Below are 19,498 nucleotides of genomic sequence, written 5' to 3'. Positions count from 1 at the left end.
CAAGCACAATAACAATACCGAGTTGGGTACAAATTGCTAGAACGGTTGGCGAGATACATATATGTGATCATAATTGGGCGGTGCCACGCCCATTTTCCAAAGAAATAATTGGTGCAACCATCAATTTCGAATATATTAGCTTTAATATTTACTGATTTATCGAGGATTTCGTATTTCTCTTAATTACCGTTATATGAGATGTGGGCGTGGTTATTGTCTGATTTTAAAAATGTTCGGCCGTTTGGTGCACTATGCCAAGTTTGGAAGAAATTGGTGCAGCGGTTACCAATATATGCACATAAGTGGGCGTGGCTACGCCCATTTTCCAAAAATTTTTAATATTCTTATTTCTCGTCTAAAAATCATTGTAAATATCAATTTTGAGTGAATTATCTTCAGTAGTTACTAAAATATCGCAGTTTTCGTATTTCTGAACATTACCGTTATATGGGAGGTAGGCGTAGTTATTGTCCGATTTCGCCCATTTTCAATACCTATGCTCAAAAGAAGTGCACGTACCAAGTTTCGTTAAGATATCTCAATTTTTACTCGAGTTATCGTGTGCACAAGTGCGCTCGGGTATAAAAATAAATGCCTTCTTTCAAAACTCATTTTGCCTTTTTTTAAGTTTATAGTGGCTTAAAATCCTAACCCTGGTGATCACAAACAGATATATGATACATTTTAGATTAGCAGATAAGTAACCGTAGCAGTCCCTGCCCGAATTTAATAAAGTTTGTCAAAATTTAAATTGTGACGGGTGTAACATGTGACGGGCGTGACCAACATAATCGGTTTTTTTCGAAAATAAAGGCATATAAATACTTAAAAGCAATTCGCATATATTTGCCAGAGTCATAGCGTTACTTTCGTCAGCTTTTTTTTACACTGCCAAGACGTGTTTTCCCCCAAAAAATAACTGTTATTATGTTATTAGGGTGTCCCAGAACTCAACGTCAAGCCGAAACGGGGTGACTGATTGTAACCACCATGAGAAAAATCAGAAAAAAAATCTATACCATGCAGTTTGAAAATTAAGGAAAATTAAGAAAACCCTAGAAATTTGCTCAAACTGTAAATATTTTCCGGTTATTGTGGTTAATTTTTATAATTTTTGTTCATTTAAACTTTGGAACCTTAACCCTAAATAACATTTCTAGAACCTAAGTCAAAAATAATGACACAATTGCCCCAAGTTTTCTAGAATTAAGACTATTTGTTAAACTATGAATTTAAAATTTTTATAATTTGTCGACTTTGAAAGGCCCGCCTTTAAAAAAATTTACTAAAGTGCCTTGGCAAGTGCCATTAAAAGTTCGCGCATTTAATCAGGATTGTAAAATGGTACAATACTTGTTATTCTCATACTAAAAAAACCGAGTAAAAAAATAAAAACCTCAAGTAACCCGATCTTGGCTAACCCATTTTACTCAGTTCAAATGTTTTTTATTCGCACAAGCTCTTGGTAGGTTCTTAATTTTACGGCAAAATGATGAGAGAGATGCATAGTGGACATGACAGATAGTGACGCCACCTTTACCAAAGTCAACAAAAGTAAGTAAAATTAATAAAATAATGAAAAATCTGGGCCTAGTTTAGTTTAGATTTATTGGAATAAAAGTCAGATAGGTAAATAACATATTTATTACAATAGATTTTCAAATTGTTTACCATCAGCCTCTATACACGCCCTACATCTTCTAAAAAAAGATCTACTTATTAGCCGGGCATATCCTCGAGAGTGGATGTCCTCAGCAGCTTGAGAAATTCGTTCAAGCAGCTCGGCTACGCTCTCAATAGGCTTTGAATAAACTTTATCTTTGAGAACACCCCAATAAAAAAAACAGGGGATTTAAATCTGGGTAACGGGCTGGCCCCGATATAGTGCCTGAACGTCCAATCCACCTTCCCGGATATTCCTGGTCAAGGAAATCTCTTACTTGCACTGCGTAATGCGCTGGGCAGCCATCTTGTTGATACCACATGTGGCGACGATCTGTTAGTGGTATGTCCTCTAACAAAGTTGGTAAATCTTCTCGTAAAATATGTAGGTAATTAGTGCCATTCAAGTTCTCCGGCAGGTCTAAAGGCCCAATAATTTTGCCGCTTAAAATTCCGGTCCACCGGTTTACTTTAAAGCGATACTGGGATCTGCCCTCTCGCATTAAATGTGGATTCGCCACATGCAACTCGTGAAAATTGTGTAAGTTTATGTAACCATCTTTTTTAAAAGTAGATTCATCTGGCCAGACAATTTTTTGGATGAATTGGGGATTTTCATTATGCCTCTGTAGAATTGTTCTACAAAATGAAATCCTTTCAGGATAATCTAGAGGAAGAAGACTTTGAACTCGTTGTACGTGAAACAGATGCATTTCGGCTGTTTGTAAAATACGATGTGCTGTGCTTTTGGGTATTCCCGTTCTTTCTTCAATTCCACGAACGGAAATCCTTGGGTCATCTGCGACCTCTTGCAACATTTCTTCCTCGTAAGGAAAGCGAGCTCTACCTCCAGCCCGTAATTATTCGGGAAATGGCCGTCCTCTGTGAGTGAACGGTGCATATTAACAAACACGCGGTGATCCGAATAGCGCTCTAAATTTGGATATCTTTCCCGATAAAGTCTAGCGGCGGCACTTGCGTTGCATCTGCGTTCTCCATAAATGAACATATGCGAACATATATTCGTGTGAAGTGCAGCGCGTAGGCATGGTAGATAACAAGGATGCCAACACAAAAGTCCAATTCCAAAAGAGAGAAGCCAAAGTTGCCGGTATGTAATCAACAAGTCCAATTCACAAAAATCCAAGTCCAAAAGTCCAAAGTTTTCAGTACTAAATCAACACAAGCGAATACGGAAAGGTGCGCTGTAGACGAATGAGTGAAACGTAGTAGCGTAGCCATTTGCTTGGTATGGCGACTGTATCTGTTTCATTCGCACGCGTTTAAACGACGCATCTCCGTCTCACTGCGTGGCGTCACTATCTGTCTCGCTCGCTCATGGCAAACATGTCCACTATCCATCTCTCTCCGTTTAACAAATAGTCTTAATTCTAGAAAACTTGGGGCAGTTGTGTCATTATTTTTGACTTAGGTTCTATAAATGTTATTTAGGGTTAAGGTTCCAAAGTCTAAATGAACAAAAATAATAAAAATTAACCACAATAACCGAAAAATGGTTACAGTTTGACCAAGTTTTTAGGTTTTTCTTAAATGCCCATAATTTTCAAACTGCATGGGATAGATTTTTTTTCTGATTTTTCTCATGATGGTTACAATCAATCCTGTCACTCCGTTTTGGCTTGACGTTGAGTTCTGGGACACCCTTTATATTTTGTGATGAGCGAGATATTATAAACGATTTGCTTCAATATATAATAAAATATTTAGAACTTGCCCGAAAAACTTGAAAATTACACCGTTACAATGCTGACGAATTGTTCTCTCCGTTGACCATTTAAACAATGCAAAAAAAGACAGTAGACTACGTAAATCAGTATTGTCAATTTTGAAGAAAATTAACCTCTCATATGGTGCAACCTAAAGTAAAAAAATATCTGGTTTTGAGATAAATTTCGAAATTTTGGCTTTCAGTCTTGAAAGTTAGATTTATTTACTCTTACTTACTAGAAATAATACACTCAAATTTTTAAGTTTATTTTCATTTCATTAGGTATCGATTACCGTGGAATGAGCCATATGAATTATTACTTTATACCGGCGATGGGCACGGCCTTGCCCGCGGGCAAAGCGCTTAAAGCAGCGATGGGCAGAGAGAGCTTTTGCTCTGCACGCGTTTATGCAAAATGTATAGAAAGCTTAAAAGCGCTTTGCCCGCGGGCAAGGCCGTGCCCATCGCCGCTTTATATCAGCGTTGGGCAGAGCGAGCTTTTACTCCGCTCGCGCCTATACAAAAGGTATAGAAAGCTTAAGACTTAAAGTTCCGAAGTTGGAGCTGATTAAATAATTCAGGCCTATGGGAGGGGCCACGCCCCCTTTTCCAATATCGCCCATATTTTCCCATGAGTATGGAATTTATTTTTTTTTATCTCTACAGCAAGTTCCAATGCTCTACACACAAATATTTCAAGAGATATACAACATGAAAATTTTAGTTAGTGTAGGAGGTGCCACGCCCTCCTTTCCAGTACTTTCTTCCATTTTTCTCTATGCCTATAATCTTCCCGGGGTAAAAGCAAATAAGTGTGCAAAGTTTTGTGCAATTCCGTGCCGCGGTTCAGAAGTTATAAGGTATTAACAAACAGACATTCACATTTATATATATTAGACTGCATCACCAAAAAAAGTTGCGCGTTTTCCGCCGGGATTACAAACTCTATTATATTTTAAGGTGTCCACCAAAATATTTCGGAAAAATATTAAGATTTAAGCGAGCTGGACCGATTTGAAAATACCTCCAAAAATGAAGTTTTTTATGAATAAAAATGGTTTCTTAAAGAACTCTTTGAAAAAAGTCCCCTCAGATGACAAACTAGATTAAGCTTAAAAAATCTGCATAAAAATAATCGAAAATATTTTCAACGGAATCGTTAGAATGAGATTTTTGATGCTGTTTTTTACTTTTTTCAAAGATTGGTTTACGAATAACTTGAATAACTGGGCCAAAAATGGTCTGATTTAGACTTATCGGATCTCATATTTCTGTCCAAAAAAAAGTAATTTGTGCCCCACATTTTTTTTTCAAACACCAAAGCATCTTAATTCAACTTTGAATGACGTTCGTTCATCCTACCTTTCTCTTCCATCCTTTGAATGAGTTTATTAGCAAAGAAATAATCAGGGTGAGAAACTACCTTTCTAATGACATCTCGCAAGTCTAAATCGGAAGAGTTTAGGTTCAGTTATTCAAGTTTTTCCTATTCTAATCTTTGAAAAAAGTTAAGAAACAGCATCAAAAATCTCATCATTACGATTCCGTTCAAATTTTTTTTTTTTTTGTAATATTTTTATGCAAATATTTTAAGCCTAAACCGTTTCGTCATTTGAGGCGATTTCTTTCAAATAAAATCTTTAAGAAACTATTTTTATTCATAAAAAACTCCGTCCAGCTCACTTAAATCTTAATATTTTTCCGAAATATTTTGGTGGACGTCTTAAAATATAATAGATTTTATAATTCCAATGGAAAAATAATCCCGATTTTTTTTGTATGGGGAGTGATGCAGTCTAATATTTATGTATAGATTTAAGTGCTGAAAAAAACTTTTACCAATAAAATAAGGTGAATATATTTCGAACTCATTGCTACGGCACTTATAACACTTATATGGATGCATATACTTATATAAACTAGGCGACGAACTCTACAACCTATTAAAATCTGCAGTTTCAGATATTTGAATTGACCATAAAAACTCGGGTTACGAATCATTTTTTCGCAACATTTTTCAGAAAAGTATTATTTCCTTCTCTCTGTAAGGTAAAATTAGTAAGGCAGAAACAAAATCTGCGCGTGCAGAAAGAGGATATTCTTCTCATAAATTTTTGAATTCTTTAACCTTGATCCAAGAGTTTACGGTGGAGTCTGCGTTTTCCCGTGAATACAAATGTATGTTTTTCCACTGCATTTCAAATTTGTAATTTTTTCAGTGCCTACTTCCTTTTTATACCGTGGCGGCCTGAGAGAGAATACACCGTCTGAGTTTATCGGAGCTTGGATTCCCTGCGAAAATCGTTGGACCATGTAGTCTATTTGTGGTATATTGGAGTACTTACAAAAGTGTTCCTCTGTCATGCTGTAGCGGACCAACTCGTGTCTCTGTGCCCGCTTATTGTTTGTTACCCGATCACTGCTCGTGTTTTAACTAAATGTGATTTAAGTTTAGCATTTGAAAGCACATTTGCATGTCTGGCTGTAGCTGAATGTGTAGAGATGCTCGCTGTTAGTTGTTAGCTCCCAGCATGTTCGGGTTCGAATGCCGTCAGAGGCAACATGTAATTTTTAATTTTTGTTTTTGGTTTTTATTAATTTCGAAAAAGCATCTGAGAAGTGAAGGACAAAAGCGTGTACAAACGAAAAAATATAACAACAATGCCATTGTTAATATGTTGGAGTAGTTTTGTGCTACTCTGATGTAATACAGGGATGGAGTATATAGTCCTGCCCTAGGACATCGCAATGTTAATTGGATCACATTTTTTATATGAATTGTGATTAATTTTGGAGTACTCCTTGGTCCTTAGGGAGTACTCTTTACATGCATGCATGGAGTAGTCGCGATTTTTGCAGGGTTACTGCCCGCTATAGTTTGTGTACGTGGTAGAAACTAATCGACTTAAAGTATGTTCACATATCAATATTATCTCAATCAAAGCTCGTTTTTTAATCACCCCGTTTACACAGGCAAATCTCATATTATTAGTGGTCAAATTTGTTGTGCTTGTTATTCTCACATCTCAACGAAAAGTTATGTTTCTTCTCCGTGCCGCCGTGAGCACTTTTTTCTGCTATATTAAGCACTTTAAATATATTTTATTAAACATATCTTTTGAAACCTCTTTTCCTTGCTAGCGTCCATTTTTGTTTACTTTTACATTTTTCGCAAATACCATCGATAAAACTAGGATGGACACCGAAAAGTTATCGGTTAAATCTGAGATTATTATATAATTACAGATTAACAAGGCACGAATTTTATATGGCTAATCTCTTGTTCTAATTACAGATTAGGGTACCAAGCTCGAAACTGAGGCTAATCTACTTATATGTGAACCTAGTATTACTTCCCCATTTTCTATTTCCTTACGCGCCATTTGCATTAAGAATGGAACTTTTCTAAGTATTAATCGAAATAGAGTGGCGGTCGCTGTTATGTAGTGGTAAGCAGTGCGTGCTTCCATTCCGCAGGGCCTGGGTTTAAGCCCTGGTCAAAGCAACATCGCAAAAAGTAGAAAAAAGGCTTTTTCTTAACAGCGCTCGCCCATCGACGGGCAATGGCAAACCTCGGAATGTATTTCTGCCTTGACAAACAGCTTCTCATAAAAATACAATCGCCGTTCGAAGTCGGGGTAAAACTGTAGGTCCCTCCTCTTTGTGTGAGAAGATCAAGGCGCACCACTAATACGTATGTGTAAGCGCGAATCTATATATATGAATATATATAATCAAATTAGAATAACATGAAGGTATCGAAAATAACCTGAAATCACAAAAGCCAAATGGATCTTAGTCGACACTTGTACAAGGAAATTACAGAGTTTTAATTTTAATATATTACCAAATACAACTAAAACTTTCTGGAGCTAAAAAAGTGCTAGATAATTTTGAAATGCAAAAGCACAAAAATGGCAACACTGGTGAGTCAGCTTTGCCGACCATTGTTTTAAAATATTTTTTGCTGTAATCAGATCCGGTAATATCTGAATTAGGTTTACAAAGGAAATGCAGAAAAAAGAAAGCCCCACGCTGAATTACTTAATGAATCTGATTCTTAGGACCGCTCTTGACTCCAGTTTTCTCTTTACCTAAATTTTTTGTATGAACCTTTACTCAATTAGGTTCATACAAATTCCATAGTATTAAAAAATAGTTCGAAAGATCGATACTAAGTGCTGTGAACTGTTTGTACTTTTATGTTCCCTTATAAATATAAACGTATTTTAGCTATCTTTTTGAGCCACTCTCTCAGCCGCCGACTAGAATCTTAGATGGCTGTTTTTAAAGTCTTCGATTCATAAAAATAAAAGAATTTTGTGAACATTTATTTCCATACAAAAAAACAAACTTAAGATTTTTTATCTGAGAATTAAAAAAGCGTAAAAATGTGCTTAATATTTGCATGTTCATTTATGTTTAATAAAACTTTCTCTAGAGAAGGTATGCTCTCGGAAAAATTATGAAAATTTTGACGGGATGGCAGCCGGAAAATATGCCTGTGTTAAAGCTGCGTTGTGCAAGACTTAGAATTTACTTGATTTACCTAGAAACGTACCGCCCTATTCCCACAACATGGACAAAATTCATCGTATGACTATTGTCGCAATTACTGCGCCTAAAGCACAATAGGCGTGTTTTTTCACACACATACGAATCTGCGCTTAAAAATTGTAAGGACCTCTAGCGACAAACTTTATGTGCGCTTATAAATAGTTGTCGATAAAATCAAAATTACTTGTTTTGAAATGGAAATTTTCGATGATTGTTTTTTTACACGTTAAGGGCCGTTTTCTAATGTCAGCAGAAAAGTTGCCTTTACTAACAGGGCAGATAAATTGTTCCTCACTTTAAATGTTTTCGTTTTCTTATCTTACCGGTAAAAATAAATTTGTTATTCAGTAGAGTGAAACTTCACTACATTCGTCATAAAATTTCAAAGGTTGGCAATGCGACATACTGTTACAAAACCCAAAACCTTGGTTGAAATATCTAATATATCTGACTCATGAACCAAAACCAAACCAAAATTTAAAGTTGGGTACAAATTTTTAAAGGTTGCATCTGGTGAGCAACTATTTATCGATTCGAGAAATTAATGCGCTGATGAAAAAACGAAAACTCGTACATCGAGACGATAAAGTGGCCGGAAATCTAAAGGTTAGATGAGAGAACGGCCCTAAGCATAGCTGTATATGCGTGTAAAAAAACACAGCTAAGCTAATATAAACATTGTTTCGCCGATGTCGCGTACTCCGTAGGTCATAACCAGGGAACGGATTTTATGGAAATTGCCTTTTATAGAGTATATTCGATTAAGAATGTCCACGATTTAGCTTTCCCTGATTCCATGTATACATTTGATGTTGCCTTTTTTTGCCTTTTTTAAGATATTTGCGTTATTTTTGCCTTTTTTAAGATATTTGCCTTTTTTTGCCTTTTCTACCTTTAAAAACGTGATTATAGCATTTACAATTTTTTTTTAAAGATTAAAAAATATACACATGCCCATGCGGCTTATAGAAGCGCAGGGACCTCTTGCCAAATTGGTGTTGGAAAAATTCAAAGCCGTTTTCTCAGCTAACGTAGGCTTGCAGACAATAAGGGGTGTGGATAAAATTGTGAAGGGCGAGGAAACGTTCCATATTTAAATTGTGCTCCACTTGTATCAACTTACGTCGAGCGCACATTTAGTACATTCAAGGCTTTTCTTCGCGAAAATCGAATGAAAATGCTGCCAGAAAACTTCAAAATGCATCTTATGGTTCAATGTTACTACAACTATACAGATTAAAGTTTTATGAGTTGGAAACTCGAAAGGATAAAATAGTCAAAGATTCATAGTTTTTCTCTTTTTACTTGTAATATAAACATTTCTAAAAAAAATATATTTTTTGATTGTTCTTCGTATTTTCTGTCTTTTTTTAGTGCCTTATTTTGCTTTTTTTGCAATACCTTTTTTTTGCCTTTTCCTGCCTTTTTCGCTATTTTATTTTGCCTTTTTTACAATACCTAGTGCCTTTTCCTGCCTTTTTCGCTATTTTATTTTGCCTTTTTCAGCCTATTTCGTTACTTTATTTTGCCTTTTTTATAGGTTTTAAGGTCCTAAAAATCCGTTCCCTGGTCATAACAATAAAAATGACAATTGTCGCCATTAGAGTGCGGCATAGTATTAGGCGCAGTAGTAAAGGAAAGGACCCATTGAAAAATGGGGTATAATTAGCATTTCGACAGATAAATATAAACGCGTGTTACGCCAACCACAGGATTTTTGCGCAAAATACCTATCCACGTTGTAACCTTTCGGCAGCGCTTAGAAAAAATAACCCTCATCATCCAACTCTGGCTACGCTAACCACAGTATCTATTTTTTACAAAAATGTCCATATTTCAAACCAAATTTATTCATAAATTTGTATCTGAAAATTTGGAATCTTTATTCTGAGCTAACGCTTAATTGTTTGACCACACGTGTGTGTTAAAATTTTTTGTTTTGGGTTAAGCGTTTGGGCACAATAACCCAAAATTATTGTACAAATAACCGACGCGTACCCAACAAAATACATTTTGCTTGTTCGAATTTCGATTCGAAGAACAAAATGTTTGTAAATAAACAAAAAATTAATAACAAAATTTGGAAGATTTGAGATAGTGGATACGGTAGCACGAAACGTCACAATGTACTTCATTGTCAGGTTGTTAATATGGCGACGGAAAAGAATCATGCACCACTCTATAACTGTGAAAATGCAAAAATCTGTACAAATGTACAAATCGTGTGATCATGTAGAGTATCGAGAATTGTTCCCGGTCCGCCACAGTAGTTGTAGATCACTTTTTTAGCTAAATTTGATTTTTTTTACCACTTTTAACACCGAATACTAAAGATGTACCACTATTTTCTAAAAAGAAAACAAACAACAAGTAAGATCTCTGGGAACATCTCCGACTCGAAATGTCTTCCTTGATCTGAGTGCAGTTCTATAGGTACACTATATCTCGCAACTCAGGTAGGTAAATATCTCCGCTACTGTTTGAGCTTCCTAGTTTGGAGTTGGGCATATTTCCGACCATTTGCTTAAGTTTTCCATAACATAACATAACAAGGACATATTTATTTTCCAATCTGCTCGTAGGAAACAGGTCGGCCACATCCATGGAAATCTATTCGAATGGTGTGCCTGAGTTGTACTGTCTAACCTGACCATGATTTCTAGATTTCGGTCCTTAAACTGCAATACACTCCGCGCAGTGAGCAATCCACCCTACGACCGATTGACCACAATCAACCCAATAGAACTTCTGCTTGATTTTCTCCAGAGTCTTTGTGATTCCCAGGTGCCCTCCACTGGGACAACTGGGGAGTTCTTTGAGAATGTCTTTGGAACTTACTATAAGCTTGTGGGAGCATAGGTGAACTTCACTTCTCAATACCCTATAATAGCCAGACATCAACTTTAAGTTGTTCAATTGTGCCCAGTATGCTCTTGCGATCGGACTTACCTCTGCCATTCGCTCTTTAGTTGGCCGTCTGTCCATGCATCCAAACTTCCAAATCGTGATCATCATGCTGACACTTCAGTAGTTACTATGCCGCCCACTCTTCCGCTGGTCTTTTTGTCATTATCCGGACGTCTTTTATGTCTTCTTTGGCTTCAGGTTTTTGGCAGGGTTTACATTCCAGACTGCATGGTGGACGGGACATGGCATCAGCATTTCCGTGGATACTTCCTTAGTAGACAGTCGTTCCTTCAGAGCTTGTGTTTTATTCCACTAGAAGGCTCTATTTTTCTTAGTGAACTCGTGGAGGCGATTAACAACTCAGGCGAAATTCGGAACAAATCGGCGATAATAGTAAGGATATGGATCAAATTTGAAAGGATCTATGAGGCGGTCATTGCAAATTGGAAAAGTCGTACCCATGCGATCGTGAATAGCGGTGGCGAAAAAATTTACTATATAATGGCTTTTTTGTTTTAGCAATTTCCTAATTGTATTTTTTGTGGCTCTTTATAAAATCTAGAAGTAAACGTGCAGCTCTTTTCAACCCATCGCCTGCCGACTCCTGTTATAGTAAGTACATACAAACAAGTACAACCCAGTAGGAAATGGAAACACGTAATAATACCTTACCAGAAACTTGCTCTTCACCCGACGGTCCTGACCAATTCAATGCCTTACTTTAACAAAGGCATGACCGCTTATGGAAGTCGAAAATTAAGATTTTACAATTGTTATCAACAGGGAACGGATTTTATGGAATTTGCCTTTTTTCTGCAAAAGAGATAGAGTATATTCGATCAATAATGTCCACGATTTAGCTTTCCCTGATTCCATATATACACATTTGATGTTGCCTTTTTTCCTTTTTTAAGATATTTGCCTTTTCTACCTTTATTTGTAAAGGGCAAAGAAAAGGCCCGTATTCCTCATAATATGAAGTTTTAAATGTTCCATATTTAAATTGGGCGCCACTTGACACGTCAAGCGCATCTTTAGTACATTCACGGCTATTCTTGGAAAAAATAGAATGGAAACGCTATATCAGAAAACTTGAAAATGCATCTTGTGGTTCAATGTTACTACAACTATAGAGATTAAAGTTTTGTGAGTTAAAAGCTCGAAAGTAGAAAATAGTTAAAAGGATCAGTCCAGCGCCTTCGTCTTGACCTGCAGGCTATGACGGTGCCACAGCCTATAAACTTAAACGTAGAATACGTGATATTATTAATATCACATTCAAGTTAAAAACGGTACATGAAATATTCATTTTGATTGTATTGAATTGAATTTAATAAATCAATTGAATTGCAAAATATTAATACTTAGCAATAGAGAAGCAGATCCACATTAACTTCAATCATATGTATGTACCTTCAGCTTATAAATAGATATATGCCATGACGTGTATCACTACCACGATTCATTTTTATTTCCTTTCATACTGCAGAAATTTGTCTTACTTTTTATACTAGCCTAGGTCCCCGTATTAGTATTCTCCTTCATGTTCGTGGTCGTCTTTGCATTATCTTTGTCTTCGCATCATGTGCCCGATGAATTAAGTTAAACTTTATTTTTTAAATACAAGACAACGCCCCTAAATACAGTTCAGAAATAAAGCCTTGTTAAACACATTTCATTTGATACCCATATTTTTAATAATTGCTTTAACTTATTAAATAATTTGAGTTTACCTTTTTAAACAGGTGGCAACCCTATTTAATATTATTAATATTCAAACTAAGGATATCTTACCACCTTCGTTTCACGTCAGGTTTTAATATTTCATTTAATTTATGCATACTTTAATTAAATTCTAATTTTAAAACAGGTGGTAACCCTATTCAAAATATTTTAAAACCAAAACCTTGTTAAACCTTTTTCGACTGACACACATATACGATACATATTTAAATTGTATATCTACTTCCCGTTGAATTTAATTTCTAAAACATATGGAGACCCTCTTAAATAAAGTTAAGAAAAAAACATTTTTAACCCAAGTCAATTTATACCCATACTTTAATAATTCATTTGACATACTATTAAATAATTTGAGTTTAATTTTTTACACCGGTGGAAACCCTCTTTAATGTTTAAAAATGCTGAAACTAAATTTTTCTTAATACTCCTCTGTTTGACGCCAATATTTCATAAAATTTAATTTAACTCGGCTTTTCAAACAGATGGCAATCCTGTTCAAATTATTTTTAAACCAAAACCTCAATAAACCTTTTTCGTCTGACACTAGTATTGTGATACATATTTAGATTATCTAATACTTTATCTAATACTCTTAATTAAACTTGAATTTAATTATAAAATCAGGTGCCAAGACTCCTACATGCAGTTTGGAAATAAAGTTTATTCAAAGAAATTTTGATTTCTATTCATATTGAAGTAATTTATTTAACCTATTGCTTATATTGAATCCAACTTTGTAACAAGGTGGCAACCCTCTGCAAAATATTTTCAAACCACAACCTCTTTCGTCTGACGTCCATATCAGGATATACATTTCAATTTTCTTTTTTTATTACAACGCTTTTATCAACTTGCAATGTTGTGTGTCCAGAAACTTTCAATGTTGTGGATCCAGAAACTTTCAATGTTGTGTGTCCGACACCATAAAACCTTTGCTTTGAAAAGTTCCGCATAGTGCATAGGGCGACATCTGTAGTGAAAAGGGCGAGGTAGATGACATCTAGATGTCGCCCTATGTACTACGTTTGCTACAGCGGAAATAGACGACATGCCATTTCTTTAAATAAAATTAATTGGTGCTCGTTTGTATGTACATACATATGTAAATGCATGTGTGTGCACCTTTCTATTAATATCGTTGAATTATTTTAATATCTATTGCAAAATTTTATTCAGACAGGGCTAAAAAGTAGAAAATAAATCATATAAAAAAAACTTTTTAATATACAACGCTTTTATAAATGGACTAAAAAGTAGAAAATAATATTTCCCAGTCCCATATAATTTGTTTTGATAACTTTTGATTTTGAAATTTTAGCAAAAGTCATTATAAACAATCTATGAAATTGAAAATGAAAAGCGTGGGGCGCATGTAATACACTTGAATTGATATGAAAAGTAATATATGTATGTATGTATGTGGATATATGAATAACGACCGCTTAAAATCGATTACAAAGTTCTACTTTCGCTGTAGAAATTTTAGGTCTACGTTATGTAGTTTGACTATTGTCAATTAAATCGAATGCTTTGTATTGCATGCGCTCCACGTTTTTCATTTTCAATTTCATAGATTGTTTATAATGACTTTTGCTAAAATTTCAAAATCAAAAGTTATCAAAACAAATTCTATGGGACTGAGAAATATTATTTTCTACTTTTTAGTCCATTTATAAAAGCGTTGTATATTAAAAAGTTTTTTTTATATTATTTATTGGATGTTGTTGTTTCCGACAGGGTGTGTGTATGATGTATTTTTGCACGAATCTTCGTCATCCCTTGTCAAATTTGGTTTGGAGAAAAACTGGTTTCGCGGTTGTGCCATCTTCAGTTCCAAAATACATAAATTTTCTGCCTTTATTTAAGCCGAACTTGCTTTTTGGAACAGGTGGCAACTCTCCTACATACAATTAAGAAATCAAGCATTTTCAAAACCATTTCGATTGATACTCATAGTAAAATAATTGATTTAACTTAAAAATAATTTGAATTTAATTTTTTTGTCAGGTGGCAACTCTTTTTGAAAAAAATAAAAAGTTATTGCCCATCCACAGGCCAAGCCCTTTAATTTGATACTTCATTTTGTAAAATCGAAGGATCGGTACAGATCTGATGTGACGAAAAAGTTTTCGCGTATTAAGCATTCATATGCACATATGTATGTATGTACATGTGCATGTGCATTAGGGTGGTCCAAAATAAGTAAAGTCGGAATTTTAATGCTCTCACCCCCTAGGATTGTTCTATATCGAAAAAATACCCCTATTTGTTGGTTTTGAATTCAAAAAATATTTAAAGGTCGCTCAAACTGCTCAAAGTTTTCAGCGGTCAGGGTCTTCTGATCGATAAATATTGATTTTCAAGAATTCCATACCATTTCCAAGAAAAGTTCTTTTTTCCCATACAAAATACATGAAAACTTTGAGCGCTTTGAGCGACCTCTAAATATTTTTTGATTTCAAAATAAAAAAATATAGGCATCCTTTTATTCTATATAGAACAATCTTAGGGGGTGAGAGTATAAAAATTAGATTTTACTTTTTTTACATGTATTTTTGGACCACCCTAATGTGTATACATACATAAAGTACTAAAAGAAAAACAAATCCAATCAATTGTGCCATCTGTTACTCAAAATCCGAAATACCTACGCACACATACTTTTTGTCTCCTTTTCTTACTTCCAGCGCAAGCACGTGTTTGCAAAATTATGACGAAGTGATTTTGTATGGAAAGTCATTTATACCCATATATTTGAATAAAATAAACATGCTTAGAAGATATCAACTAATACTTCCCATATACCAAACGAAAGGAAAAAACTTGAATTTTTGATTAAGGAAAACAAAACCAAAATCTTTCGAGCGGTTTTCGAGGAAATAAAAAAATTCGCTTATTTTCAAAAATTTTTTGCCTTAAAATGCTCGATATTTATTGAATTTATATAAAATATGTAGACGATATTTCCACTGCTCCAAAGAACCTATATTCCGAAAATGAAAGTTATATCTGCAAATCATAAGTTGCTAGGGCAATTTAAAGGCTCAAAATTACCCCGAAATAAGCCAATATTTACCGTTGTTTCTACAGCAGACACCGAATTGATAACTTACAGGAATGTATCTGTCGATAGGTTTGGAATTTTGTATTTTAAACGCCACACCTTTCTTTGCAATCGCTTCACTAGCTCTCGTGCAATGAGCGTTTTCGTGAAACTCTAAAAACTACAACTACAACATTTGAGCATAGCCTCCATATCGAAAGGTAAAGCTGAAATTAGTCAAGAACGTAAACCTACCGGTACGTAAACCCGAGTCAGCTGACACGATCTGTCTTACTAAAGCGACAAGTAAATGAAAACTCAACACCGAAGAATTTTTTTGTAGTTGTAGCCCGTAGCGCAGAAATCTGCGGAATTTAGATTTTTCCGTGTCAGCTGATTTCTTCCTTCTTTAGATGGTTGCCACTTCGTCAGTTTTGCAGATGGTATAAAAATTATAAGTTCCTATTCAAAATATATTTAAAATATTTGAAATTTACTATTTAATAAGGTTTTTTGTTGAAAACTATGTAGTTTATATTTAGCTACAATTTATTATAGCACGAAAAATTGTAGTTGAAAAGGTAAGTTTATGAAAAGGCATTGATGAGTGGCAACACTATAGTAAGCAACACTGAGGGCTCCAGTAATCGACAAAATTCTGCGTATACAGACTGCGTTTAAGTATACGTTCTGCGTTCTTGACTAATTTCAGCTTAAGACGTATTCTACGTCAAAAATTCAAAGAAAAATTTTTCTTATAATAAAACTAGTTCATAGTTTTTCTCATTTAAGTGTAAAATAAACAAAACTAAAATAATGTAGTTTTTGATTATTTTTCGATTTTTGTCTTATTTTAGTGCCTTTTTTTGCCGATTTCTAGTGCCATTTCCTGCCTACTTCGCTATTTTATTTTGACTTTTTTTATAGGTTTTTGGGTCGTAAAAATCCGTTCCCTGGTTATCAGACATACTTCTAAACCACTTTACCAAGTGAAGTAGTAGAATGTAAAGCAATACCTCGAAGTAGGCATTTGGTAGTATCTTCGGCGGCGCATTAGTTTACAACTTTTTTAAGAAAAGTGTAATTGGAGGTGCTCATTTTGTGCTTTACTAATAGATAACAATTTTGATACTAAAAGCTCAAAGATTACCTCGTAAGGTGCTTACCTATTTTCCAACAGGTAAGGTACATGAACTTCTACATACATATATGTCCATATGTGCATACATCCATGCATATGAATAACATCTTCGTTCACCTTATTTAACTCAAAAGCAAATGTACCAAAATATTTCCAAACATAGTAATAAATCCTATTAAATCCTTCTGTGAAAAACCAAAATATTGTTTTCATCATCAGCAGCTTAAAGTCTACGGGGCACATGTCAAATTATGCACAGAAATGCAAAGTCATCCAGCTTGCTAAGGTATGCATTCATTCGTGTGTATCTTCTAAGCTAAGTAACACTTATTCAAAGTAACAACAAACGTACGTATCGTAAACAATCGCAACCACAATTTTAGTATATTTAAACCTGGTCTTGTAATTCTGTTTAAATGCGTAAAAACTGTTTGTGTACATCGTTACATACATATGTATGTATGAATGTCCATTTTGTTTGTATGTGTATGTAGGAAAACCATTTCTCCTTTGATTATTTTTGACTGCGATCATCACTGAAAATCACACAGAAACCACAAAGCGAGCATTGAAACGTCAAACTGATGAAACTCTTTTCTTTGCATCTCTTTGTAGCACCAAAACTACCTGCCACGATACACGATTATCAGCTGAACGGACATCAGCTGGACATTTGCCGCAACAGCTTACCCGCAGGGCAGCAGACTCAGGCGAGCCTTCTCTTAGCGGGGGGCAATAGCAACACGCCGGTACTGGGTATTGGTGCGTCCAACATGAGTAGCTGCAGCCTAAGTGCGACTAATAATTCGGGACGCACCAATTTTACGAACAAACAGTTAACAGAACTGGAGAAGGAATTCCATTTTAACCGATATCTTACACGCGCACGCCGCATTGAAATCGCTAACACACTGCAGCTCAACGAGACACAGGTGAATGAGACCCATTCACGTTTTGGCTTCATTTCGATCGAAGCGGAGGTCTAAAATTTAATGCTTTTAACTTTTCAGGTGAAGATCTGGTTCCAAAATCGTCGCATGAAACAGAAAAAACGCGTGAAGGAGGGCCTAATACCGGCGGATATACTGACGCAGCAAACCGTCTCGACTACTTCGTCAACAGCGGCAGCCGGCAATGGCCCTGTTTCTGGACCAGCGAATTCAACTGGTAATATTAATGTTGGTAACCAGTGTCACAGCAACGCCAGCAACAGCAATGCGCATGTGCATAGTGGCTCTACGGGCAGCGGAAGTAATCCGAGTCCAGCTCGCATTGCCAGCAGCGATGCTGTCACACACAGTAACAACGCAAGTCAGAAAAGCACCAATACGCTGAGCAGCGGAGATTGTAATCTGACAGCAAATAGCGATAATAGCCGTGAATCGAATTAATACGATCGCATATGCGCTGACATTGTTCACTGACCGTAAGGGTATGCCAGTTGATGACTCCATCCACTGGACAGATGGAAGCGTAGCTACTGGATGTTGCCGTATTGGGCTTTGTTTTTTTGTTAATTCTTTAGTTCGCCAAATGATAGATATGTATGTACATTCACCCACAGCTCGGAGAAATGGAAAGGGTAAAATGCGTACCGACCAGACACATTTGGTCATTTGGCTGTGATAACAATTTAAAGTACATAATAATAACAAGTTATTCATATAATATTTATGTGTGTAGGTATATACACACATATCGTCGTTTAAAGTACAAAACCGCGTATCGTCATTCTGCAAAACCGCGCAACTGACATTGGCTGCCAAAAATTTTATTTGCTCACACAAGCTCTTGGCTCAATCCATTCGTCCTGAAATATCCTAGCCAGAAATGCGATTGCTTTATAAAAAAGATAACCATTTTGAGATACGAGTGTTTTTACTCTCTAGAAAATAATTTATGCAACCTCACATACGCGGTTTTGCATTATCTTGATACGCGGTTTTACATTTTGTTGATACGCAGTTTTGAGCTTTAAACGACGATGTGTATTTAGCCGAATTATATTCTGTAGTCTTTACAAAGGTATCGCTCATTTACTTCAATAGCGGCATAACTCGAAAAGCAAAACTCGAGAAAAGCGGCTTTATAGTTTTGAATTTACATGCATATACGCCCATAATAAAAAATGAATGTATATTTTGTTCTAGTGAAATACTGATAATCGATACAGCGATACACAGCAAATTTTTTTAATTAGCAATGTCATCAGACATTTAAAAGATGGTCAGGTATCTTATTAACCTCGGGGGCCAGGTTATACTATCGAGTTTAGGAAGTTTAAGGTCGTCTTTGTCGCAAGCGTGTATCCACAATGCACAGGACCAACGAAGAGAAGATCCCACGATGAAGAAGAGTGGTGGCTTACAACTTGAAGGAAAAAACTACCACGCAAAAAATTACACAATATCAATACTAACAGTTTACACATTGCAAAACTTCATGACTATCAATTTACACAAAGTTAATCATAAAATGAAAATTGACCATCGCAAGCAATCAGGAAATACATCAGCCCAAGACTCTTTTTCTTTTTTAAAGTGCATTTTATATTAATCATCATACATTTATTGTATACATTTTATTTTTTTTATTATAATTTGTGCTTGACTTTGTACTATAGTAAGCACTTTATGAGTGCAATTCAAAACCATACAAAGGTAAGGAAGTTATTAATACACAGCATAGATTAAAGCTGATGCCAGATGAAACGCTT

The 19,498-nt window shown here is 35.4% G+C and overlaps 1 protein-coding gene across 1 annotated transcript in view; it reads left to right on the top strand.

Annotated features, from left to right (window-relative positions):
• The window catches only part of LOC118738332 (homeotic protein labial), a 25,703-nt gene extending 7,283 nt beyond the window's left edge, over positions 1 to 18,420 (top strand). Inside the window, exons 2-3 of the mRNA XM_036469257.1 lie at positions 17,398 to 17,714; positions 17,793 to 18,420. Of these exons, the coding sequence (XP_036325150.1) occupies positions 17,398 to 17,714; positions 17,793 to 18,173 (698 nt within the window). The 3' untranslated portion in view covers positions 18,174 to 18,420. The remainder of the gene's footprint in view (positions 1 to 17,397; positions 17,715 to 17,792) is intronic.
• Positions 18,421 to 19,498: the final 1,078 nt, after the last annotated feature.

Source organism: Rhagoletis pomonella, unplaced genomic scaffold (genome assembly GCF_013731165.1).
Source record: "Rhagoletis pomonella isolate Grant_MI unplaced genomic scaffold, Rhpom_1.0 Rhpom_scaffold_00004, whole genome shotgun sequence".
Lineage (NCBI taxonomy): Eukaryota > Metazoa > Arthropoda > Insecta > Diptera > Tephritidae > Rhagoletis > Rhagoletis pomonella.
This window is presented reverse-complemented; position numbering and strand designations above follow the sequence as displayed.